The sequence below is a fragment of the Alternaria hordeiaustralica genome, assembly GCF_023758085.1.
Source record: "Alternaria hordeiaustralica strain BMP 2776 chromosome Unknown scaffold_23, whole genome shotgun sequence".
NCBI lineage: Eukaryota > Fungi > Ascomycota > Dothideomycetes > Pleosporales > Pleosporaceae > Alternaria > Alternaria hordeiaustralica.
The window spans coordinates 443,553-471,323 of record NW_026056795.1 but is presented as its reverse complement, the minus strand read 5'-3'; the positions used below and the strand labels follow the sequence as shown (position 1 = coordinate 471,323).

The window sequence follows — 27,771 nt, the reverse complement described above, 5'->3', positions numbered from 1 at the left end:
CTGTCAAAGGCGCTCTCGTACATCCACTGTTCCAGCCGTAAGGCTACACCCACGATCTGCCTTAGTTTCGAAACCAAAACACGCGTACTTAGCCGACACTTAACGCGCCAAGCTGTCGTTTCACGGGTGCTGCGACGGAACCAGCGACACCATCACTCAGAGGACGCGTCGACGATTGACCAAGAACAGAAATTGGGATATCATATGCTGTCACGTCTATCATGGCTCACTGACAGCGCGAGGAAGGCATCGCGATATGATTTGAATTAGGAATTTACAGGGTCAAGCGCTTCCCCAGCGATTCCACGCGACGCCAAGGTACACTTTGTGCTTAAGCTACGAGTCGTCCAGCGAACAAGCAATTATGTTTTGCGTATAGCATGCGGAACCAGCTACACGACCAGTGTTTCGCCTCCGCCCGTTGCAGTACCAAACGACACATGCCCGCGCGACAGCACAACAGCCTAAAGGCATGTGCGTCTTCGCGCACGCTATGCTACAGCGTAGCTACCATGACGATCGACAAAACGTTCGAAGAAACGGCTAGAACGCATGCACCGTTTGATACGGGACATGCTCCACCCCATCGGGCCGTTCCCCATGGAGGGCATGATATATAGAGAAGGTCTTTCCATGCAGTATTACTATTCATCAGTTCGATACTCATCCAGCTTACTCAGTCTTCTTCTCTACTTCTATTCAATCATTCTTCCTTGTATATATCGCTGCTAGTCGGCTTTTATCTTTACACGTTCTCTACTTACATCACTGCCGGGCAGCTGATCTTTAATCCTCCTTCACATTCCTTCTATCCGCCAATATGAAGTTCGACTCCTCCATTCTTATCGCCTCCTTGGCGGCGACCGCTGTCGCGGCTCCGGCTCAGGAACCTTGCGACCACACTGCTATGGCTAAGCGATGGGTTGACACTACCGGTGGTCAGAGGATGCCCGCACACTACGTCGCTACAGTCCGTAAGCTCTCTTCCGAGAAGGTCAAGAACAAGCGTACACTTGACGCGCTCCTCGGTGGCCTTGGCGGCGGAGCGGCAGGTGCTGGAGCTGGAGCTGGAGGCCTCGGTGCCCTCGGTGGACTAGGTGCCCTGGGAGGTGGTGCCGGTGGTGCTGGAGGCCTGAGTGCTCTGGCTGGTGGTGCTGGAGGTCTCGGCGCTCTCACAGGTGCTGGAGCCGGCGGCGCTGGAGCTGGAGCTGGAGCTGGAGGTCTCGGTGCCCTTGGTGGACTTGGTGCTCTAGGAGGTGGTGCAGGTGGCGCAGGAGGTGCTGGAGGTGCTGGAGGTCTCGCTGCCCTTTTCCCTGGTCTCGCCAAGCGTCAACTTGATCAGCTCCTCGCTGGTTTGACTGGTGGTGCAGGTGGCGCAGGCGGCGCAAAGGGTGCGGCGGGTGCTGCTGGCGGTGCTGGTGGTATCGGCGACCTTCTTAGCGGTCTCGGCATCGGTGGTGGAGCGGCTGGCGGCAAGGCGGGTGGTGCTGCTGCCACTAATCCCAAGGCACCTGCGACCAGTGCTGCAGCCGGCGCTGCAAAGGGCCAGAAGGGTGCCGGAGCAGCTGGTGCTGCTGGTGCCGGTACTCTTACCGTAAGTACTCTCTCGTCTTGGACTATATTCCCGAAGCTGACTTAATCCAGGGCGCTGCAAACAACGGCACTGCTGCGGCAGGAGGCGCTACCGCCGCTGGTATTGGCAAGGCTGGCAAGGGAGCTGGCAACTTGAACGGAGCTGCTGGTGCCGGAGCAAATGCTAACGGAGCTGCTGGCACTGGAGCCACTGCCAACGGAGCCACTGGAACTGGAGCTACCGGTACCGGAGCGAACGGTACTGGCGCTGGCAAAGGAGCTGGTAACGGAGCAGCTGGTGCTGGAGCCACTGCGAACGGTGCTACCGGTGCTACCGGTACTGGAGCAACTGGTACCGGAGCTGGCAGGGGACAAGGCAATGGAGCTGCCAACGGTCAACAGGGAGCCGGTAAGTGATATCAAGTACAAAAGTTCCCATTATAGACACTGACATACATCAGGCGCAGGCCGTGGCCAACAAGGTGCCGGAGCCGCCACTCCCCCAACTCCTCCTACCGCTGGTGGCGCGGGTACTGGAGCAGCTGGAGCTACTCCCCCTACCCCTCCCACTGCCGGTGGTGCCGCACCTGGTCCTAACGGAGCGACTCCTCCCGCTCCTCTCACTTCTGGTGGCATTGCCGCTCCCCCTGCTCCCCCTGCCAATGGAGCCGCTCCTCCTACTCCTCCCACTGCCGGCGGCGCGGGCACTGGAGCTACTCCTCCTACTCCCCCTACCGCTGGTGGCGCAGGTATTGGCGCAACTCCCCCCACTCCCCCTACTGCCGGTGGCGCCGCTCCCGCTGCTGGTGCGAACGGTCCCCTTGCCGGTGGAAACAGCCCCGCTGCTGGTGGCGCCGCAGGAGCTGGCCTTACAGGAACTGGAGCTACAGGTGCCGGTGCTGGTGCCGCAGGCTCAGCCGGTTCAGCTACTGGAGCTGGCGCAGCGACTGGAAACGGTGCCTCTGGCGCTCTTACTGGTGCTACCGGCGCTACTGGCGCCACTGGTTCTTCCGGCTCTACCGGTGCTTCTACCGGTGCGTCTGGGTCTACTAGCACATCTGGCATCAAGGGCACAGGTGCAAACAGCGCTTCCAACGGCGCCTCCGCCGCATCTGCATCTGGTAACGGAAAGGCCTCAGGTGGCAAGGGCGCCTCGTCTGGCAACGCCGACTCTGCTCTCGCTGACTCTCAGGAGGAGGACTAGATCGCTTCAGCGACTGTCTGGCACACGCAGGATAACGGCGGTATAGGGATCAATGGATGAATGGATGAGTAGATGGTTCGTCGGTATGGCAAGCCTGGGATGGATGTGTAATGATAGAGACGAGATTGGATTTGGACTTGGAGACTCACGATCATTTATCGGATAATAAAATTTATTTCACGCGAACGTCTGTGTTCTTAGCGGATGACATGATGGCAACGTATACTCATCGTCTTGGTCTGTCCATGGTGATCAAGAGAGTGAGCAGTTGACATCTGAGTCTGTTGCCTTCCTTTTTGCTCTGCGTATTCTGCTGTCTTCGAAGTGTGAGATACCACAGCACATAGTAAATAGAGCGGACAATTGGAAAACTTATCACAAGCACCACAATGAATCTTGCTGCGATTCTAAAAGATATCGGATTGCGCAAACTAACTACTAAGTCCCTTACTCAGAACGCCGCTTCCCAGAAGCCGAACCTTTGCAATGCATACTAAGCCCACACAAATAGTGTCGTTAAATAAAGGCGTTGAATCTATAGCACGTATAGAGAGTGAGAGAACGCGTCTGACGCCTCCCAACAAGGAAACAGACCCCTGGGTATCCATATTCTGTCCTGCCAGTCCTCCCCTCACTCAATCATCATCACTGCACCCCTGGGTGAACAATCTAGGAAAGATGGAAGGCGCCTTGACCTTCGCGGATGGCTACGCTGAGCTTCTCCCGTAGGATGTCGACGGTGCTGTAGTCGGGCATCTTGAGGTAGTTGACACAGGTCATGACGGAAGGGAGGTAGTCATCGGATGAGTAGGGTGGCTCGCTGGGCTTGCAAACGACCGTGAACATTGGTGTGAGAGCCTTGAAGCCTGGAGATGTGTCAGTAAACAGGGTTTGGTGAACAGTGAACAATAGAACTTACCTCCAATTGGAAGCTTGGGGCTACCGGTGATGAACTGCAAGAAGTCCCTACGCTCCTGTGCATCGAATTCGCTCATGGTGGCAAGCAAGTTGCGTACGCTCTTGCTGTCGAGGTTGTATCCGTGGTCTGCTTTGATGGAATCCATAAGAGCTGCGATGTGGTTAGTAACAGTACTGAAGTGGTGGATGTTTTAAACTTACTCTCAAGCGACCAATCCTCATCGGTCCGACCGAATAACATGACCAACTCATCTGGGGTGAATGCCTTTAGAGCAGAGTATGGGAAAACCTCTGTGAAGCCGGCACGGAAGGCATCTGCCTGACGCTGGACACCAGAGCCAAGGGTAAAGTCGACGACCTTCTCTACATACGTGTCGACGTTCTCGATAGTGACAGAGGTATCCGCACCGTTCGGAATCAGCTCGATGGTACCATAACCAGGAAGTGTAAAGTCGAGAGCTAGGTCTTCGACCCGGCAATCTTGGATGACAATGTCGTTCAGAGCCGCCGCTTTTGCGGCTGCGCTCAGATTATCATTGTCAACCTTCTTCTTTGCATCGGCAAATTGCTTGAGCAGAACCAGAGACTTGGCCAGGTCTTCATCGACCGCTTTGATCGCTCCAAGAGATGGTGCCACTGCTGCGCTGGAACCGTCACTGATGCGGAAGAACGTTGGGTTGAAGGACACGTCGATGATACGAGAGTCCAGCATGGAGCGAGCGACGAACTTGCCCAGAATCTTGAACAGCTCGAGACGCTTTTCTCCATTCTCGGTGCTTGCTTCTTCGGTGCTCATGGGAGCGGGGTAGAGTCCTCGCTTGCCGAAAGCATATTCGTCCTGATCGCTGGACTCGTTCTCTCGCCAAAGCTTCAATTTCTTCTTTGAGAACTCGCGGGATACGGTGGAGTAGAATTCCAACGTCGGCCCCAAACCAGTTCCAACTTCCTCAAAGTACTCGACCTCCAGGACACTAGCCGAATGTCCGTACAGTTGCATGACTTTCATGGCGGACTCCAAGATTCGGGACCTAGAAATGCGAACCTTCTGGCGTTGAAGTCTACCTAGGAACGGTCGCTCATCCCTGTGACGGCTGTCCCGTGAGTCGCTTGTGGGCTGCGAGTTCTGCCATCGCGTCATGGACCTAGAGTAGCCGAACGAGGTAGACTGTAGGAAGAGGTGGCGTGTCTCGAACGGGAAAAGGAAAGGATAGAACCGAGCCAGATCCTCGCTCCAACTAGGAAGGCAGTTGCTAGCTACAACGAGAGGCTCTTCTAACTGACGGTTGAGTTTGGCTGTGAGCTTCGTGTTGACGAATTGTGAAAGCGGCTCAGCATTCAGTTTGACCTGTTCCTTGTTCGCCAGTAGGATGTCGTCAAGGTGCGAATTGAGTCCGTGAAGTATGCTGAGCAATCGCAAAATACCAGATGTCACAGGGTGTTGATCAAGTGAGGCCGGCATACCCGAAACGTCCGAACGCGACTCTGGCGGTGGTGTCAAGGAGCTAGGCTCGCTTGGTGGAGGACCCTGCACCCGCTTGAACTTGATGGTATGAATACCGTTCCAAACCGAGCGATGTGATCCGTCCGCTGGTTGCGCCTGGCTAAAGTGCACAGCGCGGTAGATTGTTGTCTCATTTGAGAGTGGCTGGTCATTCACGCTGAATTCGATATGCCAGTCTTGAGGGGTCGATTGTACTGCGCCAGCATATGACAGAGCGCCCGCCCCACCTAGAGTCTGACGCATGGCAGCCGAGCTCTGTAGCAAGGCAGACAGACGCGACGTTGGAGTTCGGTTTTCGGAAGGCGGCTTTGCCAGCGGTGTGTTTTGTACGGGTGTAGCAATCCGCGTGCCGTCTTCCTCACGAGCCGTGGCTTGCCCTGTCGATGCGACTTCGACACTGACAGCCGATGGATCTGGCATATCCTCATCCAGCTCATCCTCAAGATCATCGACGATGGCATTCAAGGCGCTCTCGTCATCCATGGAATCCTGGTCGGAGAGCTGCGCCTCATCAGCACATTCAACTTGATCTTGGCTGCTGTTCGAGTGAGGCTTGGCTGGAGGTGGTGGCGGGGGTGGAGGAAGCTGCGCCTGTTGACGCCTACTAGATCGACGAGACTTCTCTCGTGTGGCGGAGCTCGGTCCTGGCTGGGATGCGTCGGTCGGGGCTGCCTTGGATCGCGAAGACTTCTTTGAAGCCCGGTGTGACGAATCTGAAGGGGTGTGGGGTGGTGGCGGCGCGCGTCCTTCCGAAACAGCTTGAGCATACATGGCCTCAAATTGATCCCGAGATGGGAACTGGTCGCGAGTCTTAGCCGGGCGTGGTCTATCTGCCAGGCTGATGCGGGGTCGAAGGTAGTCGTCCAGTGCTTTGAATGTAGCAATGGCGTGAATAGACACCATGATATTGCGGTACGTCTTAGGAATTCCCGAATCGTCATCGGCGACAAGCTTCAGCCTCAATTGCTTAGCCAGCATGGAAGTTGCGCTTCCTCGGCTGTCGTACATATTTTGATGAACAGTAATCACGTCGAAGTGTTCCGACCTGCTCAGCAGATCTTGTAGCTTATGGACCAATACGCTGAAAGGCGTAGCTGGAGACGCAGTGCTCGCGGTCTTGATCTTGCTCTGGCCGCTACCTCCCATGAAGGCTTCCAAGAAGATAGGCCTAGGGTCGACCTTCTTGTCAGATGTAGACATCGAGAACAGCTCCAAGAGCACCTCCACAATCTTCGATGTCTTGAGCTCGAAGCTTGTGATGCTTTCTAACGCATCGCCCTCAAAGTAAGATGCCAGTCTAGTGAACAAGTTCATACAGTCGCTTGTGGCACCATCAGCAACGCACTTCTTAATTTCACCAGCAAGCGATTTCAAATCCTCCAGGACCGCAGACGCCTTTTCGCGTATAGGATTATCAGATTCCTTCTCGTGAACGTCGATGAACTTCTTAGCACGGAGCGTGATGATGTCTTCGACGTCAGGCATCGGTAGTGGCTCCCGCTGGTCAGAGGACGACGAAGAGTCTGACTCATCATCCTCGTCTCGGTTCTGGCTGCTTTCATTCGGTTCATCGTCAGGATCCACGTCCTCGCCATCGTCAGACTGCATTTCCACGTCGACACCGTCACTCGACTGGGCAGCTTGCTGCTCAGCGTCTTGTTCGGCAGTAGAGACGGTGCTAGCACCCGAATCAGCTGCAGCCTCGATCTCTACTGCTGACCTGGAATCCTTGGGCTTGGTTTCCAACGATTTGCAGGGACGGTTTGCCAATTGTGAGATCTCGGATATAACACCTTCGCGATAGAATTGGTACCGGTAGATTGGCTCCAGCCGCTTAAGCAATAGCTCGGCAGCTTGTAACGCGTATGTGACCAAAGATGGGTGGTCCTGCTGCGTAAAGATCGATGCTAGATGCGAAGCATAGGGTACCGGCCGTAAAGCTTCCTCTAGGATATCGGTGTCCAGATTGGACAACATCTTGAGATGAGCGGTAAGCACTTTCTGGCGTACGCTGAGGTTGACAGTACTTGAGTAAGCGTCTGTCAGAGTAGGCAGAAGGATTACGGCGAAGCGCTTAACCTCTGCCTTGCAATCTTCCAACAGCTCGACGCGTTTCTCATTGGTGGTTTTCTTGTTAGTGGAAGAGAGTGGAAGAAGGTCGTCGCCTGGGTAGCCGGCATCGAAGAGATCGTCAAGGTACATCAGGCCCTCGGTCGGGACATCGGGCAGCAGTTCGCAGATAACATTCAACGTCTCGAACACCTGATCTTTGGGCCGGTGAATCAAGGCTTGCATGATGACGACAGAGTCAATTTTAGCTGCGACGTCCTCAGTGCCACTAGGAGGCGAAACACCGGTTAGGATCTGGTACAGAGTATCGACCACGTTCATCTTCAACAGCTCAGCTGACAGACGCGGGCTTGCCTTGGCGGTGTACGCCAGAACCTGCAGGAACATAGTGTGGATGCTAGGTCCAATAAGATTCGTGCTGCCCGGGAGCAAAAGTCGCAGGATAGCTTTGAGAAGACCTGGGCTGACCAGCTCCTCGAGCTTGCTCTCCTGTTGCCGGAAGCTCTGGACGATCCTAGAGACACAGATGCAGCCCTGCTCTACAACCTTTTGATCGTTGTTGTTCAGAATGTTCTCAAGAATAGGCATAACATCGCGCACGACCGGGAAGGAATCCTCTGGGATGTTCCGACAGCAGTTGGCTGCGGTTGTGACGGCTACACGCTGTGTGCTTGTGGCGAAGAAATCGAGGAAGGTCAAGCACGCTGTAAGACCGCCTTCCCGTACAATAACTCCCGGAAACTCAACTGAAATCTTTTCCAGCGTGCTCAAACATTGTTCGGCCAGATCGATGAAGTTGATCTCGAGCAGCTTGGAGCAGAGGACGGGCACAGCTCCACCGTAAACGACGTTGGCGGTGGCTTGAGGCAGGGCTTCCATCAGGTTGGCCAAGCATCGGCAGGCGAGCAACATAAGCTCCGGGTTCTCTTCCATTGTGAACTCGTTCGGCTGCATGAGCTTGACCAGTTCCTTGACGTAGGCATCGGGGGAGAAGTGGCCAGCCAAGTTGTCTTCGGTGGAGATGAGGAGCACTTCGGACAGCTCTTGCAGCGCAATCAGCTGTATAGACATGTCTGGCGATCGCAGCTGGTCGAGAATGCCCCGCAGACGCTGTGTGGTACCTGCCATCATGCCGGTGAGCTGTCTAAGCGCAGACAGGCTGTGTGAGTTGCGTCCTAGGAAGCCGCTGGTGAAGGGATCGTCGTCATCATCGTCGTCTTCCTCATCGTATCGCTCTCCGTGATCGTCGCCGTTCTCGTCATCGCTGGTATGGTCTTCGCCAGACTGGCGCGTTTCCTCTTCGGGCTTGCTTGCAGGAGCATCGTCCATGGTCGTGTCGTCCTCGGCCTTGTTCGATTTGCGCGAGCTTCGGCGGGACGTGGAGGGGCTATCGGCGTCGGGCGCGGCGTTTGAGGGCTTGGTCTTGCGGCCGCTCTTGGATCGCTTCGAGGGCTGTGGCGTCGACTTCTCGTCGATAGGATCTGATGGTGGGCTGTTTTCGGTCAGCGCTTGCTCGCCGGCTGGGGCAATTGGCACAGACCCAGACGAAGACATGGCGGCTTTGCCTTTGGCCTTCTTGGTCTTGGTAGCGCGGCGTTTGGGAGTAGACTCTGGGTTGTCTGCTGGGTCGGGGCTGGGGTCGCGCGCTGACGTCTTCCGCTTGCGGGACGCTGGGGCGGGCGGCGGTTGCGTTGCGGTCGGGGGAGCAGCGGGCGGCGAGGTGTCGTTGGTGTTGGCGGATTGGCGCCTTTGCGAGCGAGTGACTCTGGACGACATGAGATTCTGACTACAGGCTTGTGAAATCGAGATGCGCGCAGACTGTGGCCCCGGTGGGTGCAGCACTTCTGTGGGGGCAGAGCAGAGTGAGACTTGGTTGAGGACCGCAGCAGCGTGTGGTGTTGAACCGCGGGGTGCAGAGTGCTGCAGCAGCCAAGGGTCGGGTGGGAAGGTATTTACCTTTCACGAGGTCCTCTGGAGGCCATCAAGGACGCGCCATTAGGCGTGTGCTCAAGCGAGTGCGGTAGGTGCAAACACACGGGGACCGGTAGCGGCGGCGAGGGTGGCGGGTCTCAGCAAACAGAGCAAACGAGAGAGCTGCTCTGGCCGTGCGATGGGTAATAGAAAGAGATGGTAATACTGTCCTGGCGCTGGCGAATACTGGACGTCGATATCCACCTGCATGCCAGAGGGAGCTAATTACGTGACCTGCCTAGCGCCTCTGTTGTTATCGATAGAGCGAGTCGCAGTTGCCGCTTCCGACCTGCTGGCCCGCGCCTGCCAGAAGCACCGCAGAATAGTGAGGTGAGGTCACCGAGGCGATGAGTTGGCACTCTCTCTTCCCATATTCGATGACTGTGGTGAAAAGTCTGTCAAGGTGAGGGAGCTCATCTGACCATTGAGGTATTCCATTCAGCCCGACTAGGCTGGGATGAGAGCATCGCGGCATGGCTTCAATTGGGGGTGTCGAGGACTGACTACACAACGTCTTGTTCGACTCTCTACTAATATCTAGCAATCCAGGCCAGCTTCAAAGGGAACAGATCTAGCTCCTTCCTGCTATGCTAGCCGCAGCCCTCCGACGTCGCTCCCACGGTTTCGCATCGAGTAATCAGGCCATCTCTAGCCATCCTTAGCGCCTTCTGTCACGGCCAGGGCTACTCAGTACCAAGACAAGCAATCCCTTCCTCTTCACAGCCAAGCACACGGATTGTTCAGCATATGGATCCCACGGCTCACGCCTAATTGCAAAACAGCTTTGGTACCTGTGGGGTCGGGGAAATGCCGACACACCCACGCGCACGTGAGCTGCCCACTTCTCTCTGCGCAGTTGCAGACTTCGCTTGCCATTTGGCGAGTCTTCGGATGCAAAAGGCGTTTCAATTTTTGCGGCGCAGAGCGAGTGGCGCGCCGGAGTTATGGAGTTATGGCACCATGCACGGCGAGATGTGCGGTCGCAGGGCAGGCAAAATCGTGACCCTGGAAAGCCCCGCCGCCCGCGTTCCAGTGCCAAACGGCCGCCTATAAGCAACCTTGAAAGTGTAAAAGGGCATGGTACAACATGTCCCCTCTTCCACGGCCGGCTCACCCTGTGCATCTGCTTCCCTATATCCGTCTCACTCACAGTCCACTTTCACAGTCTCAGCATCCGCTTTGTCGCGCCCACTGCCTAAAACACTGTCCGTCGGGTATCGCCTCGCTGCCCCCGCGTCATAACCAGGCTCCTATCGACTCACTTCTCACTACTGCCTAGTCTCCTAGTAGTCCCCGGTGACCCCGTTTATCGCGGTATTCGTAAGCCTTTCACTCATAAATGCTCCCTTTCCGCCGGCAATTGACTTGTCCCTTTAGTTTTGTCGCGCACATCCCAGCTGCGACCGCAACCCCACCCCGCCGTCACCTCCGCAGTCCATCACTACATAGCCGCCCGCTCACCCCTCCGAAGTCACCCCTCGCTATCCGCCCGCGCATCGCTCCACGCAAGATCGCCGTCGCTACCATGTCCTCGACGGATAACCGCGACATCCTGCTCGACGCCGGGCTCCCTAACACCGAGGCTATGTCGCTCGCCAACTACACATTTCCCAAGGAGAGATTGAAGAAGACGCTGTCAAACCCCAAGAAGCAGCCCCTCGTGCTCGTATCATGTGGCTCCTTCTCTCCGCCGACCAACCTACACTTGCGCATGTTTGAAGAGGCGGCCGACTACTGCGAGTTCGAGACCGACTACGAAGTTGTCGGCGGCTTCTTCAGCCCTGTCGGCGACGCATACAAGAAAGCCGGACTGGCTTCCGCACAGCACAGGATCAACATGACGAGGATCGCCGTACAGGACAGCTCGACTTGGATCGGCGTTGACCCGTGGGAGCCGCTGCACAAGGAGTATCTCCCAACAGTCAAGGTGCTCGACCACTTTGACCATGAGCTTAACGAGGTTATGGGAGGGATCGCGAGCGAGAATGGCGAGAAGCGACGCATCCATGTGGCGCTTCTCGCAGGCGCCGACCTGATCCAGACTATGAGCACACCCGGCCTTTGGGCTCGCGAGGATCTGAGTAGGATCTTGGGTCACTACGGTGCCTTTATCCTTGAGCGCAGCGGTACTGATATTGGTACGTTTCTCCTTACATAACGTTCTACAACCACTAACATGCTACAGACGATGCGCTCGTACAGCTCCAGCAGTGGAGAGAGAACATTCGCGTGATCCCGCAACTCATCCAGAACGACGTCTCGTCCACCAAGATCCGGCTCTTCCGCAAGCGGGGTAAGAGTATCCGCTACTACATCCCCGACAAGGTTGTCGACTACATCTACGAACACGGCCTCTACAGCGACGACGAGAAGAAAGCAGCCGACAAGGGGAAAGAGACAGCATCTTCTGAGGCTACTGGGTCCTCACAAAGTGTTTCGGCTTCTTGAATAAGCTTGCCCACGAAACTGTTATGAGCCCTTCGCATTTCAAGAATTGCATGTACCACCACTTCCGACAGGACTGCCGCGCCGCATGCTGCGCACAACGCACGTCCGCGATCTCTGGGTGGCAAACTGAATTGGCGTTGTAGAGCGGTACTCTCATTAAATCGTCACGATCACCCAAAACCGGCTTATTAGAGAGGCACGGGTGGGCCTTCACAGGCATGGTTGGCTGAAAAGGGTAAAGGGTCGGGATGAGCCCTATGACCATTGGCGCATTGTTTTTGTATATTTCCAGCTATGATACCACACACAGATTCAACAATGCAAGATAATCTTTACGAATTGCACCAAGTGACGGAGCATGACGGGCAGGCTTGTCTATCATTACAGGGGCTATGATGTCATCCGCGGAAGCGAGTTGGCGGCACATCTTCCTTCCCTGCCGTTGCTGATCGCAGGGCGCAGGGACTCAACGGTCTCGTCGAAATTGGGTAATCTGTGATGACGCGATGGCATTCTCAAGGAAATGCTGGATGGTATGTGACATGCCATTGTACTCTAGAGGCTGTGTTGTGCACTCTGTTCGTGTTTGTGACACAGCCACCAAGGCATACGCAGCTTTGCGTTACCAAGTACTCCAAGTGTGAGCTGAGAACTTGGTCGCCTGTGATACCCGCCTTGTCAAATATCAATAGCATTCACACAGGACCGACTCCGTGTTCTGTGTCCAAGTTTATCGCAGTTCCAAGATGGCCATCCAAGCGGCTTGTGGCGCCCAGCGCTCGGCCACGTCAGGCCAGGCCGTCAACACCTCATCACCCCAGCAACGACACGGCATCCCAGCAAGCCCAACCTCGTGCATGTGCCCAGCCGCCGATTATACATATTCGCTACCGATAATCACATGCGCCCGGGTGGTGGCAGACACGATTGAACGCATTTTTGTTATTTACGTGCTTTTGCAGCTATCTTATGAAGTGCATCCCAGCCCCACGTTTCTACACCGCGCTTTCGCTTGAAGCACGTATACTTATCACGACCACCCCCTCTTTTCGATGAGCGACCGCGAGCGCAATGCGTCGCGAAGACGACCGCAGGGCGACGAACGAAGACGGCGCAGAGAATCACATGGCGACGTAGATCCTGAGCGACGGCGGAGGAGAGAATCCCGCGGTGAGGATGCAGTCTACGATCGGGAAGGAAGACGGCGAAAGGGACACAGGGCGACAGACTCTTCAGGCGACCTACTGCCAAAGCCGCCCCGGCGATCGAGACACCAAAGCGACACTGAGCAGGAATCCCCGGCGCCACGCAAAGCTCGGGGATCGCGGCGCAATTCTACGACAGATGGAAGTGGGAGGGGAAGTCGAGGCTCAGCTCCTCTGAGTCTCGATGCGCTAGCGAAGCTTGACAAGACCAATGCGAAGAAGGCTGGGGGCTGGGGGGCCTACGACTACGACGATGAATACCTGAAAGAGGTCAGGAAGAAGGAGAAAGACCTGGAGAAGGACCGGATAAAGCATGAGCGAGCGGAGAAGAGAAAAGAGCAGCAAGAGGAGGAAGCCAGACGACGCGCTGCAGAGAGCGATGCCGCATTGCTTGAGGAGAAAGCTAGGAAACGACGAGAGGAGAAACGGAAGGCTGCTGCGTTGAAGCAAAGTCAGACTGACGATGAGCTTGAGAGGAAAAGAGGCGCATACACGGATGATGAACGGGAGGAACGAAGACGCAGACACGAGTCCAAATACACGCCGTCAGAAGCCGACGAGCGGAGAGAACGAAGACGGCAAGAGAAGCAACACCGCACAGAACAGAAGAAGCGGCGCGTTATCAGCGGACCCTTGGCCGAAGAGGGTGGCATCGACGACGATTCCGAATATCGGTTCATGATGGAGAAGCGCGGAGGTGCAGGCAGTGGCCCGCCGACAGTATACACAGAAGAGGAGCTGGCACGAAAGAAGAAGAAAAAGCGCATAATATTCGCCATAGTCTGCGTCGTGATCATCCTAGCTATCGTCATACCTGTCGCTGCATTGCACTCGAGCAGAAGCAAGGATGACGAAAGCTCAGGGAGCGGATCCGCCGCCGCCTCATCGGGGCCAAAGAACGACAATCTGGCCGGGAAGGACCGAAACAGTGTACCAGAAGCGGACCGAGGTGGCATATTGGACCCATGGGCATGGTACGATACCGATGACTTCAATGTTACCTACACCAACAAACTCGTCGGAGGCCTCCCGGTCATCGGTCTCAACGACTCCTGGGACGATGATGTTCAAGCAAATCCTTCCGTCCCTAAACTCTCAGACTCGTTTGAGTACGGCAAGACACCTATTCGTGGTGTGAACGTCGGTGGCTGGCTCAACCTCGAGCCTTTCATTACGCCTTCTTATTTCTCTCAGTATGGGTCCAAAGACAACGTAGTCGACGAATGGACGTTCCTGAGCAAGCTCGGACCTGCAAAGGCGAAAGACACTATGGAGAAGCACTACTCTACATTCATCAATAAGAAGACTTTCCAGGAGATCAGGGAGGCTGGCATGGATCACGTTCGCTTCCCATTCGGCTACTGGATCGTGCAGACATACGACGACGACGTTTACGTACCGCAAGTAGCATGGCGCTACCTTCTCCGCGGTATTGAGTACTGTCGACAAAACGGGCTCCGCGTCAACCTTGATCTTCACGGCGCGCCAGGTAGTCAAAACGGCTGGAACCACTCTGGTCGTCAAGGCCAAATCAACTGGCTAAACGGCACAGACGGCGACAAGAACGGGCAACGCACACTAGACGTCCACCATAAGCTCTCCGTCTTTTTCGCCCAAGATCGCTACAAGAACGTAGTCACCATGTACGGCCTCGTCAACGAACCCCGCAACGTCGAACTCGACACCGAAAAAGTAGTCGCCTGGACACAAAAGGCCATCGACCAAATTCGCGCCGACGGCATCGAAGGCATCATCGTCTTCGGTGACGGTTTCATGGGCCTCGACAACTGGCAAGGCAAGCTGCAAGGCAACGACAACCTTCTCCTCGACGTCCACCAGTACGTCATCTTCAACACGGACCAAATCAAGCTCGAGCACCGCGACAAGCTCAACTTCGCCTGCGAAGCCTGGACCCAACAAAGCAAGCGCTCCATGGACAAGAAAACCGGTTTCGGTCCCACCATGTGCGGAGAATGGTCCCAGGCAGACACAGATTGTACGCAATACATCAACAACGTCAACACAGGCACACGCTGGGAAGGTACTCTGCAGGCCCAAGACGGTAAATCCGGCGCTGTCCTCAAGCCGCAGTGTCCGCTGGAATCGTCGCAGTGCTCCTGCGACCAGGCCAATGCCGACCCGAAGAATTACAGCGATCAGTACAAGAAGTGGCTGTACCAGTTTGCGATTGGCCAAATGGATGCGTTTGAAGCTGGTTGGGGCTGGTTCTACTGGACTTGGGAGACGGAAAGCAGTACGCAATGGAGTTATAGGAGGGGGCGTGAGGCGGGTATTTTGCCCGATAAGGCGTATGAGCGCGACTGGAGTTGTCCTGGTAATGGTGTCGAGGGGCTGGATCAGTTTGAAGGGTTGGCGGAGAATTATAGGAGGATGTAGATGGGGATGGTGAGAGGGGGTGGATGTTGTTTTCGGGCTTCGGCCTGCTTTTTTCATTGAGCATACGTGTAATGAGGGTGTTTGGGTGGGAAGCGGGGTTATGAAAATGATTTTGTTGTCGTACATAGCATGGTCTTGTGCATTTCCTGGCGTTAATTAGGGGGATTTGGTTCAGTACATAGAATTCGATGCAAATCATCATCAAATCGTTTATCCATCGCGTTCAACCTCTTCTGCTCGAGACAATTTAGACAGTATATAAGCGTCACCGGCTTCCATTATGTAGTCGTCAAAATTCCGATATACATAATGACCACTGATTCAGCGAGGCTGACAATGACTCCAGGCCCCCCACATCTCATCTCGTCTCGTCTCACCCACGACGATCTGAGCGTTCAAGGCCCCCTATAACCTTACGATTCATTGCTCCGGCTGTGCCGCACAACTCACACAACGATGAGTCGACAACGAAATTATCAACAATTCGGTCGCTCATTTGCACATTCCAATTTACGACGGAAACGCAGCACGCACTCGGCCACGTCACTCCTGAACGATGCGTACCTTGAACTATTGCGATTGGCAGGAGAGGTTGCGCACGTCGCTATTTTAAGGCGGTGCGGGTGGAGCGTGGGAGGAGTGCCATCCTGGTGGGGGATCATGAAGAGGGTGAGGCCACCAAGGCGGTGTCGTGAGGAGGCGGCTGTGTAGGCAGTGCTTTCGGCGAGGTGAGGGCGTTTATATCGCGTGTCGCGACTTCCTCTATCATGGATCTAGTATTCCATTTCCTTCCTTTCGTAGCGACCATATCACAAGACAACACACCAACCGCGTAATCCCATCCCATCCCATCCTACCTAGATATCCTCACAACAACCACGCCACACCCACCATGTCTCCCACCCCCCTCCACACCCGAGACACCAACTCCTCCATCTTCCAGAACCCGGGCGAAAAACGCGGTTTCATCGTCGTCATCATCCTCTCCGTCCTCGCTACCGTCGGCATGTTCTGCCTCATCATCACTCTTGTCATCTGCAAGAACAAGCGCGACCGGAAGAAGAGAGCGGCGAAGATGGATGCGGAGAAGAGTTTGAATTTTCTGCCGGGCAGGAAGGGGAGGTATCGCAAGTTGGAGGATGAGGATGAGGGCGAGGTGTGGAGTGTGGAGATGGATGATCGGAGGCCGACGGCTTATCAGGGGAGGTATAGTGAGGTATGTCGATGTGATAGGGAGGGGAGGTCGAGATGATGGCTAATGAAGGGACAGGTCGATTTGCCGCATCCGGAGAGTGCTTACAGATGATCTTGTGACGTCCTGTTATCAATCAGGCGATTATGGGGTCTGCTGTACTTGCTTAGCTGGTCATCTGAGCGGCATGCAAGCATAAGATCATTCCTGGTGTTGGGATAGTCTTTGCAATTCGCCATCAGTCACCCAGCCACAGTTTCAAGTCATATTCCGCTCCCTCATCCACATCCACTTTTATCGCCAGAACCCGGACGACCCGCCTGTCCTACCAGCACCGCCATCTACAAACCCGATATCCTGGTTACCCATCTCAATTATGCCTCCCCGTTCCCAGGAAGATGACCGCATCCAACGCTTAGAGGAAGATCTTGAATGGCTGACACTCGTATCCACCTTGACTACAGAGCGGCAAAGGGAAGACGATCCAAAGGTATCACTGGACAGGAAGTCGATGTCGATGAATCCGTTTGAGCGGAAAGCCACCAGAGACAACCCAAGAGATAAGAACGTAGATACAACGGCAGTAGACTCATGGCCACATCCCGACCTCGAAGACCCCATCTCTCCTACCGCTCAGGAAGAAATTTTCAGCCCTCTCCCACCTACAGTCTGGGTCGTCACTTTGACTAGAGTGTCACATGACACCCTCCGCACCCTCTGTCTCTGTACCGCATTCTCTACCGCCAAAGCAGTGTTATCCCACCTCGCAGATCAATTCTCTTCTCATCCGTTTCTTTATGTGCCACAGGGGCCAGACGTGCTGATAACATATCTCGCGCCTGGCAGCTATGGTAGCAGTAAGGAGTGCGAAAACACTATCGGTTTCGAGGCACTCATGACTGAAACTGGGGGAGTAATGTATCATGTTAAGGCTAGGAATGGGGGAGGGAAGGCCTGGCAGGGACATATATCAGATAGGAAGATTTTCGGACTGGGGTTCATGGAGGTTACTCAGGAGAATGTCAGACGGGTACTGAGGGTATGAAGATCTCATAGCTATGATCATAGTACTCATGTTCTTATTTCCTTGCTCATGCTGAATAGTTCAACCACTACCACCAACACCCACGTTCCACTCAACGCCTTCACGCTCTACTTCTACACCTCTTGTTACAACCATCATTCCCATCAACAGCCACCCTACTGCCCATCCCTCTCAGCAAGCATCTCCTCAATATGCTTATTCAACCAATACCTGCCCAAAACCTCCCTGCTCATATCCCTCGCACCCTTAATCTCGCCCGCACACGCCTCCGTCTTACACAAGCACTCAAAAGGCTGAGCCATACTCCACTCGGTACTCGGGTAAAAGAAAGTCAGCTCATCACCCTCCTTAAGCCCCTCTCCCTGTTCAGATACCCTCACTTCCCAGCGCTGCATGTCAAACACCAGGCTGGGCTTGCAGCTGTGGTTTATGTAGACGAGGTCGCAGTTCAGCTCGATGTGCAGGTCGCGCGAGGCTTGGACGGAGGAGTAGGCTACGGTTGCTGGTGTGGGGTTTGTGATGCGCGCGAAGACTGCGCCGGGGGGCAGGTTGACGAGGGAGACGGAGCGCGAGGTGAAGGAGCCTGGGTTGTGCTCTACGCGGAGGAGACGGGTGAGGTCGGGTTGGACCCATGCGGGGATTTGGGAGGTGGCCGTCGAAGAAGGGGTGATGACGGGTTTGGTAGATGATTTCCCGTTTGTGTGGGGGTTTGTAGTGGGAGGAGGGGTCGAGGTTACGGCTGCGGGAGACATGGTGGGTGGTTTGGATTCGAGGTTCGGAATGACGGATCTGTGTGTATGAGGTGAGGATGTTGGATCAGTGTTGTCTTCGGTTGTCAGTCAATAGAGGGTGTATAGCTGGTCTTTAGTATTGTTTCCCCTTCGAATCAGAGTGCCCGGACGATGGGCTCAACTACACGCATTCCGGCTTACTAGGGTCCACATGAAGACGCAGTCTCTTCCTTCGTGTGGGGATACCACGGCTTGTTCCACTCTCAGCAATCTAGTTCCATATTGCCGAAGAGGCTCGGTGTGTCTTTACCTAGGTGTCTAAGCCTGCTTTGGTTGAACAGTGATCCGAGGTACCTAGGTTTATGTGCCCAATTGCACGTGAGATGGGCTTGTCCATGTATCCGTTGTATAATGATATTACGCACGATGCCCAGTTTAAGACGGCACAGGGAGGATCAAGTGGGCTGTGATATGGTATATCTGTCGTCTGTCGTGCATGGTGGGGAGCTGCTAGTGACGTGGGTTGTAATAGTTTCCAGGTTCTCCGGCTTTGCAGATAGCCTCGGTAGTGTGAGAGTGCGCTAGGCCGGAAGGTTTCTAGCGTGTAGTTCTAGCACGCGCTGGCACTTACAGCTCTAGAGCTGTCCCATTCTTAAGTGTGCATACAGGTCGTTGGCAAAGGACGGTAGTGATCTTGAGATGGTGGTTTGTAGCGAAGATGCATTCGTATGGAAACAGTTTCTTACTGCCTAGAATTGTCGTCGTTATCGACTGTCTCCTCTTCACGCCGAACCTACCTTATTTCCCGTATGTCTGCTCAACTGGCACAACGCCATTGTCGTCGCTCTCAGTGCCCGTTGCGTCTGCACTCTTCAAGCCCATGCTGCTAGTATCGTATCCATTCGCTGTCAGGTACTCCCTGAACCGTATATCCTCCTGATCGATTGTGTCCTGGCCGATATGAGGAAGGAGCAATACCAGCCCAGCAGCTACGAAGGCAAGAGTGGAAGCTACGAAGAAGGGATTACGACCCGCAGCGATTTCATCATCGCCTGCAGCTTTCTGAAGTGCGTCCAGAGCGTAAGAGCCGGCAAAGGCACCGATCTTGCCTACAGCCGCGGCGATACCGTAGTACTGTCCTCTGTCTAGAAGTTAGAAACTAGAGCTTTAGGGATGCGATAAAGCGACATACCGTATACCCGTTGCGCACGTCTTGGAAGCAACCAAACCAATATTATCGCCCGGTCCAAACTCGCCTAGCGCAAGGAAGACACCATACACCACGACAAACCCAGCGACGTTCTCAGGCTTGTTCAGCCAAGGATAGCATCCAGCCATGATGAAGCCGATGATACCCTGCAAGGTCACACCGATGAACAGCGTCTTCTTGGGACCCATAGAAGGCAGATCCGCGACAAAAGCACCAGCAAGGCAACCAGGCATGTAGAAGAAATTGATGAGGATGTTCCATGCCAGACTCTTCCACAGCGGTGCCGACTCTCCTAGCAGATTGGCCAAGATGGAAGTGGCGTAGATACCGAATGAGTACGCGCTGAAGTCGTAGATGAACCAGATGATGCTGACGATACTGAGGCGGAACCAGTAGTACTTGATGATAAGCAGCCATGGTGTCTTCGCCTTGGCCAGCGACTCTCGCTTGAACGCCTCGGGCTCCTGTAGCTTCAATCGGAGGTATAGCAGCGAAAGAGGTGGGATGATTCCGATGCCCAGGCAGATACGCCAGGCGGCTCGTAGATGATCCTCGCCCGTAGCGAGGACAACGACGGTCGCGACGATGGCGCTGATGAAGAACGCTAGGTCGATCTGTACGTTGGTGAAGAGGATGAACCACTTGTTTCGGGTGCCTTGCTTGAGTTCGCCGGTGGATTCTGCGCAGCCGACGCTGCCTGCTGGATACTCTCCGCCAATACCTGTCGCATGTCAGTATGTCTATCGAGAAGAAAGTGTAGTCTGCTAAGGAAGGACGCACCTATTCCGAGGAAGAAACGGTAAACAACGAGCGCCGTCAATAGCCCACTTGGACTACCTCCAGCTCCGTATGACGCCGTACCCAGAATTGCGAAAAGGATGATGATGATGGTTGAGGTGAACAACGACCATTTTCGGGAAAAGTGATCTGATGTGTACCCGAAGAACAGCATGCCGACGACCGTGCCTGCAAATGTAATACTCGAGACGTTTGCTTGAGCAGACGAGTTGGCATACGAGTCTGGGTAGATTGTTTTTAGCATCGTGTTCACTGGACCGATAATCTAAGAATTCCTGTATCAGCATTTGCATCCTCGCAGTTCAAATCTCGACTCGGATATCTTGGGGGCGCTTTGGGATGGGGAATGTTGTTGTCGCATAGGGAATTGTCTGGGTGTCGCTTCTTGGGATCGAGTTCTGCGTACATTATTGAGGTAGCCATCGCTGAAAAGACCTGCGCCGCATGCGATAACGGGCCATAATCTTTCCCACCTTCCTTTCTCTGTCTTTGCGACGCTGCCTCTACGTTCGATGTCGCCTTTCGCGTCAGTCGCATTGTACAGGCCCGGTTGGGTTTCCGCAGCGGAAGCCATTGTAGTGTCGCGTGGGGCTTAACCAGAATGCAATCAAGCAGGTTGTCGCGTCACGATTACCAGCGTAGTAGGATAGCGAGAGCGTCGTTGGAGTAGAAGATAAGCTTTCGTAGGCAGACCGCTCAAACTTTAACGGCTCTCACTTGAGCTGGAGCTTGCTTGCAACCCTGGTACGGCTGTTGTGGCACTCACTGCAAAAGACCCTGTGATCACCCTCACTCGAACCCGCATCGGGTTTGGTGCTGTCCTGTCGCACTCATCAGACCACTCACAATGGAAGAAAGCTTTTCCCAATACTTGTGGCGTAGGATTTGGAGGCCCACGACGCGGCTGTTACTCCATAAAGCAGGTGCACATTTCCGCCGGGAATATCTGGGTACCGAGCAAGACAGCCGTTGGGGCTACAACTCTATCCAAGGTTACGCGTCTTTCGCCTTCTGGAATGCTGTGGCGTTCGGGATTAAGTTCTATTGCCGCTCGCAAGAAATAACGGCAATCAGCGGTTGTCAAACACAAAGTTCCTCGTCGATATTGAAGGGGAAGTTGCGTCCAGCCTCAAGCTTTGCCATGCTTTCTTCAGGCGTCCGAAGCCTCCGCGCGTCGCTCGAACAGGTTAGCAACACTAACGCCGCTGACGCCGCGCAGAGCTTATCCTGCAGCTGCCGTCGAAGTGGCATGAGAGCACGCGATCTAAAGTACGACATTCGATCGGGACAGCAACCCGAGAGTTTACCTTGGCGTCGAAATCGAATGTGCAGTATCTTACCGCCCAGGCGTGTTTGTATTCGACGAGCGAACTGCGCAGTAGGCGCACTCTCCAATGTCGCATGTACTGCTTCTCGTTGGGAGATAAGAGTTGTGGACGTAAAGCTAAACCCTACGCAAGCGGGGCTACAGCCTTACATACTTTTCTAACTTCGCACCAATGTACCTAGGTAGGTGACAAGAAATAATAGATGGTCGAAGTCCATTCCTTGGCACACAACCCAAAACCCCAACGCTCATACAACGGAGAAAGCGCGGCAGGACGAACACGAACAACAGCACCGTGCGCGATTCTATTGAGATCCAACACGGCATCTCTGCGGGGGAACCATCGGTGATTGAATCAGTACGGTATCTATCGACTCCATCGTGCTCCCAGTTCGGACCGATAACCAACGTTGCGGCCCGCGGCGTCTTGGGAATGTATAACAAGACCGAACGATCCACCTGAGCAAGTTGAACGAAGGTGCCCAATGTGTGAATCGTGCAAGAATGAATTAGATGACTACATTACTACACACTCATTTGATGTATGTGCTGCGTACAGGAAATAGATATGTTGCATATTGCATTTCTGCAGGGTATCACGCGAAAGACATTACCAAAGACATGTACTCAATCCTTCCCACCCCGTCTCCCCTTCAAATAAGCTGGCTTTTTACTTTTTGTCCGACGCCTTGATGTGCTCGAACGGGATCGAGGACTTCTCAACTGTTGTCGTCACTTGTCCGCGTGAATTCGCCCTGTCCATCTCCATGAACCAGTCATCGCCCTCGCTCTGCGTCAGGCTTTTTGAGCTCCGGTTCTCATTGCTCGGGATACGGTATAGGTGGCGTGATGATTCTTGACTGGGACGGCCGGCGAGGTCCATGCCCATTGTCCGGCCTACAGATGAGGCGGTGCTTGGTTTTCGTCCTCCTCCAAAGCCGGTGGTTGGACCGACGGATGAAGCGGTGCTTGGTTTGTGATGATGGTGAATGGATGACTTCTCGCCAGACTTTCGAGGTGGTGCTCGATCGGATATCGTGGTAACAACGCCCATCTTGCTATCCCCACCTGATGATTGTATCTTTCGGTCGTTAAGGCTGATCCCGCCGCTGGAGTCGAAGCTATCGTTTCTTGTGACATGTTCGACGTGGATCTGTACTTCATTGACGACGAAGATCTTGTTGGAAGCCAGTGTTGCTATGGCGGGCCAGAAGATGGGTATGGAGGCTGTGATGATGGCGAAGTTGACTTCGAGGACGGCGAAGATATAGACGATGGGCGTATGGAAGGACATATCGAGGACGGGTTTGGTACCAGCTTTGTTAACAGACATAGCGATCATGCGACCGACAGCTACGATGACGACACTGGTAGTTGTTAGTATGAGGCCTTCTTGAAGTCTCATTATCCACTTACACACAGCCTAAGCTGAACAGACCAACTAAGCCTGCTCGGCTTTTTCCCGCAATCCTTAGCGTGGTTACGAAAGGCAGAGGTACTAGAAGAACCAAGATATCCAGTAAGCAATTACTGACGGCATGGCCCAAGAACATGTGGAAAAAGTCGGCAGGGTCTTTGCTGCCCCATCCAATGCATGTGCCCTGCAATGTAGGGTTCCAGTTCTTGCGGACGGGGTTGCAGGGGAAAAGCGCGAGCATGAAGAAAGTCAACCCCCAGAGTGAGCATATCAATATCATGCCCCAGGTGATACGGCGTGCGAGTCGATATTGAGCGGTAGTCGTGGAGGGCGCGGCTTCGGCAAAAAGTCGCAGATATTGTATGAGGATGGAGAGTTTGATCAGGGTTGTACTTGCGGTGTACGCAGCATTTGTCGCATAGATGTGCTGAAGCCAAAGTTAGCCTGGCTAGTCAGTGTTATGTCGAGACGAAGTACCTTGAAATATGCCGTTAGATGTTCAGCATCAAGTGTCCACAAATGCAGACCAAGACCATCCTCGGGCACTACAAGTGATTAGTCAACCGCATTGTTCGTGGGATCTCAACAAACATACTCATGCAAACCATGATATCTCCGATGAAACTCGCCGTAGCAGCGAGAACAACAAAGACATCATCCCAACCCCAAAGGCGTTCCTTGATGCGGAACCATAATCGGAAGCTCAATGTGAAGATGGCGAGTGCCTGATAGACTTAGTACATGACGTCTGGTTGATTACTTCTCAATCATCGCACGTACCAGGAAGGAAACAGTGACTCCGAGGATTGTCGCAGGTTCGTTGACGTTTGGCAAGTTCGCATTGTCGGGATGGTTTTTCGGATCTTGTAACAGAGGAGTGTCGGTGCTCATGTTTGCGCACTCGATGTGGAGGTATTACGGTAGAGGCGAGCGAGCGTCGTATCGGTTAGCGAATCCGGATATATGTGAAGGTAGTATAGCTAATTGCGATAAAACTCCATTACATGGTCCTGCCAACGTTCTGGAAAGATGGAAGATGGACCTGCAAGAGATGGTGCTACAATGGATCCAAATCGAGGCCGCGTTCGAGGCTGCATCAGACGAGGAGGTGTAGTGGTCTAATACGTTAAACGGTGGGTCTCTCGTGCCGAACGTCCAAGTCATGACATGCGTGCGTTGCCCTCCCTACGACACATGGTGCAACCCCTGCTGTCCCGCATGGAGGATCAAAAACGGGGTCGTGCAACTAGCGGCAGGTGAGCCTGTACATGTCCGAACCCCTGCTGTGATAGGTGTGATGGGTTGCAGCGCAAGGGCTTCTCCTGCTCGGTCCTTGTGAGACATTAGACACTGGCGTAACTGGCAACGCTTCTTTCGAAGATGACAGCGTTCGACTAAGCTTGCGACCTATCATTTACACATTCGTCGACGAACTACAACGCGGGGGCGCCGCAGGGGTCCACATCAAGGGGGGCGAAAGCAAGTCATGAAGGTTGTTTGATCGCTTGTCGTTCACCTGTGTTGCAGCCACGAACAGGATGAGCAAAAAGTCGACAAGAGTGCGCGCGATGGTGGCAACAGGACAGTCTGCCGACACTCGAGTTTGATTGGTACCCCGCAAAACAGCCTTGCAACCTGGACGCCTGAAACCAGATAGCCCAGAACTTTGTTGCTTAGGTTTGCTTTAGATGCTGAATATGTGCCACTTTCTTGATTTTTCTTCTCCTAGCCTTGCTCAAGTTCCTGCAATAGATGTGCCGCAATGTCGCTTCATCACAAACAAAGGAAAGAAAGCCGGCTGGACACAGGCGAGCCAATAGAGTCCAGGATCTGTGAGCGAGCGTGCAGCCTGTCTTATCCAGGGGATCCTATTGAAGATCAAATCCTTTGCGAAGGAAGCTCCCGTTGGTGGCGTCGGGATGAGGGAGCATGATGTGGAATGAATGGTCGCAGGTCGTTCGAACAGCTACGGTTCGCAAGGGTGGATGACTCGTTTCACGACTCTCCGGGGTCCACCACACGAAGCGAGCAGCTATAGAGCCAGCCCCCCTGCTTGCAAAGTCTCATGGCCTCTGGTGACAACAGTGGCCATGGAGATCTCGGTGTTGCCGTATGGTTCGCATCGCATTTCGGAGCCGGCCAATGGAAATATAAGTCTAGTTGCACGCGAAGTTTACAGTTTCGCGGAGGTTGTAGCTCTAGTCGAGCGCGCGGGCGACACGGTCCTTTACCGGGGCATGACGCGACGATGGTTCTGTAGCGGCGCGGCGGTATTCCAGGAAGCGTCCCGTTTTGTCCCCATGTCCCTTTCCTTTTAACCTCCTATCCGCTATGGCAGTTCCAGCCTGGGGCTTCGGGGCAACAAACATTTGAGGACTACGCCTCGGTCAGATATCGGCAAGGGAAGTCTGTAGCGCAGCCCACTGTATCTGATGGCGGTGCTGGGCCTCGTGGAGCGATTCATGGATCTGGCATGTTACGACTTCGCAACATGGCGAATGTATCGCTATAGGAGAGTTGGACTAAGGGCGTGCTGCATTATGGGTAGGAGATTAAAGAGAACCCACGCCGCAGCCATAACCACGCCCCGCGCCCTGTTTCTACCTCAATGTCGCTTGGTAGCATCGACGCAACCTTGGAATGCAGCTCTCGTATACCGGCAGCCTCTCCGGGTCCATGATGAGGTCAGATGAAAAGCGATGAAACGTGAGGGTGTAGGGGGGTTCGCGACTCTGCATGGGTGATGGTAAGCGGCCAAGGGTCTGAAAAAGCATCCGAGATCAACAGGGCAGTTGCCCAACGTCGTCGCATGGCCACACACCCTCCACCTGCCATGAGGCGCAACACCTTATCTAGCTGAAGCCATATTACTCTTTCTCAGCTATACTGAAGAGTACAGCTGCCTCGGCATATTTGCTTTCCTATCGCAGTAGAGACTTTGGGGAAGAGGGCTAACGCTTCGAGGCTCGCAACACCGTGTACCTAAGTAAGCTTGCGATAACGCGCCGCCGTTCGAGGCCATCGATAAACGCAGCATCGCTCCCACTACTGCATCAGAATCCATCCCGGGATCCTTCGCGATTTCAGAGCGGTTTGATGAAAAAAGCATAGGACCCTCCCGCGATGTATTTGCAACTTCCATCACTCCTCGGACCCAACGTGAACGCGTATGCGTGGTATGCCTCTAGGATCCATGGACGGCAGTGAAACAGCACATCGGAAAATTTGAATCGGACGTTGCGCGACGGCTGGCATACCGAAACAGAGCTTCGTAAACTTGATGGCAGATGCAGTCAAGCGCCCCAGTTCTGCTTCACCGTTTTGTCCGCACTGCCCTGGACCCTGTTGATACATAGATCCGGTGGCTATCCTCAACGGCAACGGCTAGGACCAAACATGGTTCCGCGGGCAGTAGCTGCCGACTTCAGACCAAGCTATCGATGCAGCCAACAGCCAACGGCTATCACAACATTTAGTCCAGCAACGCTGACCATACCGCTTGTACCCGACTATATACGTTCGCTCCATTTTCCTCATCCCACAAAACTCCGGCATCGATCCTGCACCTACCGCAGCCTTTTCCCACGCGGACTCCACCAGAAAGCGGGCCTGCAAAGCGTTACCTCGAACAGGCCATCGTCCGGGATTCTTCTCGAATGAATCCACAAAAGCCCCTCTTGATAACCCACTGTACGACCCAAAAGAAAGTCCACGTTGCGTGACCACGGAAGCGGCAGAACAACCCGACTCATGGCCCGACTGATGTCCACATCCAGTGGGACGGTCTTCTCCCAAGGGGGTGAGTTGCCGCTTGTGGCTACTCATTTAGGGTGCAAGTAGACGGTGCCAAGACATGGCAATCTGAGCGATGCGCCCGCCTTGGTATGGCTGTCTTCGGGCTTATCATCGCTCAGGCGTTACAGACAATTACACTGTGGGTGACGTTATGTCTATCTTGGGGAAAAGCAGGGAGAATTCGGGGCGATTGCGGTACATCGGCGGATTTTGCATCGGTGCGAACTGTACGTGATGAACCTCGTTGCTTCTGCGTAGTAATCCCGCCAAGTATCCGAGAGATATTAAAAACACGATTGCTCAATAGTCTGCAACCTCAAAGTAGAGACAAAGCCTAGTGTATCTGTACAATACAGTATCCTGTACTGCATGGTAAGATAGTGTCCCTGTTACTGTTTATGATCCTGCCTACGCTGTCTACTATCTGCAGGTAAGCCGATGACCACGGAGACAGCTCACATGAGGCTAGACTCGTCTCCGCGACAACTTATGGAACCAGAACTAACCCCGCACGTTATCCTAAAACCGCTGAACACCCTCTTCAAATCTGTTTAGTCTCGGAGTAGCTATTCGTTCTGTAACCTAAGCAGCATCTCGGAATCTCTCAAAAGAATCTAAACTCCCCAAGTCTCCGCGACAGTGCTATAACGCGCGATGACATGCTACCGACATAGCACCGCAAATTCTACCAAGTGTCTCCCGATGGATCTGCTTTGTCTTTGTAGTAGCAGTGGTTCGTGATTAGCTGCTACATATCTACACAGTAAGACTAACCACAGTTCCAAATTCCCACCTCGCAATGTACACAACCAAAGATTTTTCGCGAGATGAATATCCTGGCTCGAGCGCGAAAGACACGAGAAGATATACAGGGTAGGGCTATAGCGCAGCTTTGCTACACAATAAACACAGCGTAAGCTTCACGAATAACTTAACCATACTGCCTATGATCTATGCTATCGAGCAGACC

At 54.1% G+C, this 27,771-nt stretch overlaps 8 protein-coding genes across 8 annotated transcripts; 4 read left to right on the top strand and 4 right to left on the bottom strand.

Annotated features, from left to right (window-relative positions):
* Window positions 1-820: 820 nt before the first annotated feature.
* On the top strand, window positions 821-2,776 carry J4E84_008790 (uncharacterized protein; the record flags this gene model as incomplete). The annotated part of the gene is made up of 3 exons (XM_049391359.1): window positions 821-1,594; window positions 1,645-1,981; window positions 2,034-2,776. The coding sequence occupies 3 exons, from the start codon at window positions 821-823 to the stop codon at window positions 2,774-2,776; spliced, it is 1,854 nt and encodes a 617-aa protein (XP_049241061.1).
* A 669-nt stretch (window positions 2,777-3,445) lies between these two features.
* Window positions 3,446-9,041, bottom strand: J4E84_008789 (uncharacterized protein; the record flags this gene model as incomplete). Its single annotated transcript, XM_049391358.1, has 3 exons — window positions 3,446-3,642; window positions 3,696-3,845; window positions 3,896-9,041. 3 exons carry the CDS (start codon window positions 9,039-9,041, stop codon window positions 3,446-3,448), a joined length of 5,493 nt encoding a protein of 1,830 aa, XP_049241060.1.
* A 1,720-nt stretch (window positions 9,042-10,761) lies between these two features.
* J4E84_008788 (uncharacterized protein) lies at window positions 10,762-11,684 on the top strand (the record flags this gene model as incomplete). Its single annotated transcript, XM_049391357.1, has 2 exons — window positions 10,762-11,374; window positions 11,422-11,684. The coding sequence occupies 2 exons, from the start codon at window positions 10,762-10,764 to the stop codon at window positions 11,682-11,684; spliced, it is 876 nt and encodes a 291-aa protein (XP_049241059.1).
* A 1,052-nt stretch (window positions 11,685-12,736) lies between these two features.
* J4E84_008787 (uncharacterized protein) lies at window positions 12,737-15,286 on the top strand (the record flags this gene model as incomplete). Its single annotated transcript, XM_049391356.1, has 1 exon — window positions 12,737-15,286. The coding sequence occupies one exon, from the start codon at window positions 12,737-12,739 to the stop codon at window positions 15,284-15,286; it is 2,550 nt and encodes an 849-aa protein (XP_049241058.1).
* An 892-nt stretch (window positions 15,287-16,178) lies between these two features.
* J4E84_008786 (uncharacterized protein) lies at window positions 16,179-16,592 on the top strand (the record flags this gene model as incomplete). The annotated part of the gene is made up of 2 exons (XM_049391355.1): window positions 16,179-16,502; window positions 16,557-16,592. 2 exons carry the CDS (start codon window positions 16,179-16,181, stop codon window positions 16,590-16,592), a joined length of 360 nt encoding a protein of 119 aa, XP_049241057.1.
* Window positions 16,593-17,678: 1,086 nt separating this feature from the next.
* J4E84_008785 (uncharacterized protein) lies at window positions 17,679-18,275 on the bottom strand (the record flags this gene model as incomplete). The annotated part of the gene is made up of 1 exon (XM_049391354.1): window positions 17,679-18,275. The coding sequence occupies one exon, from the start codon at window positions 18,273-18,275 to the stop codon at window positions 17,679-17,681; it is 597 nt and encodes a 198-aa protein (XP_049241056.1).
* A 777-nt stretch (window positions 18,276-19,052) lies between these two features.
* On the bottom strand, window positions 19,053-20,836 carry J4E84_008784 (uncharacterized protein; the record flags this gene model as incomplete). The annotated part of the gene is made up of 4 exons (XM_049391353.1): window positions 19,053-19,395; window positions 19,447-20,185; window positions 20,245-20,527; window positions 20,669-20,836. The coding sequence occupies 4 exons, from the start codon at window positions 20,834-20,836 to the stop codon at window positions 19,053-19,055; spliced, it is 1,533 nt and encodes a 510-aa protein (XP_049241055.1).
* Window positions 20,837-22,259: 1,423 nt separating this feature from the next.
* J4E84_008783 (uncharacterized protein) lies at window positions 22,260-23,897 on the bottom strand (the record flags this gene model as incomplete). Its single annotated transcript, XM_049391352.1, has 5 exons — window positions 22,260-22,956; window positions 23,006-23,433; window positions 23,484-23,551; window positions 23,602-23,731; window positions 23,787-23,897. 5 exons carry the CDS (start codon window positions 23,895-23,897, stop codon window positions 22,260-22,262), a joined length of 1,434 nt encoding a protein of 477 aa, XP_049241054.1.
* Window positions 23,898-27,771: the final 3,874 nt, after the last annotated feature.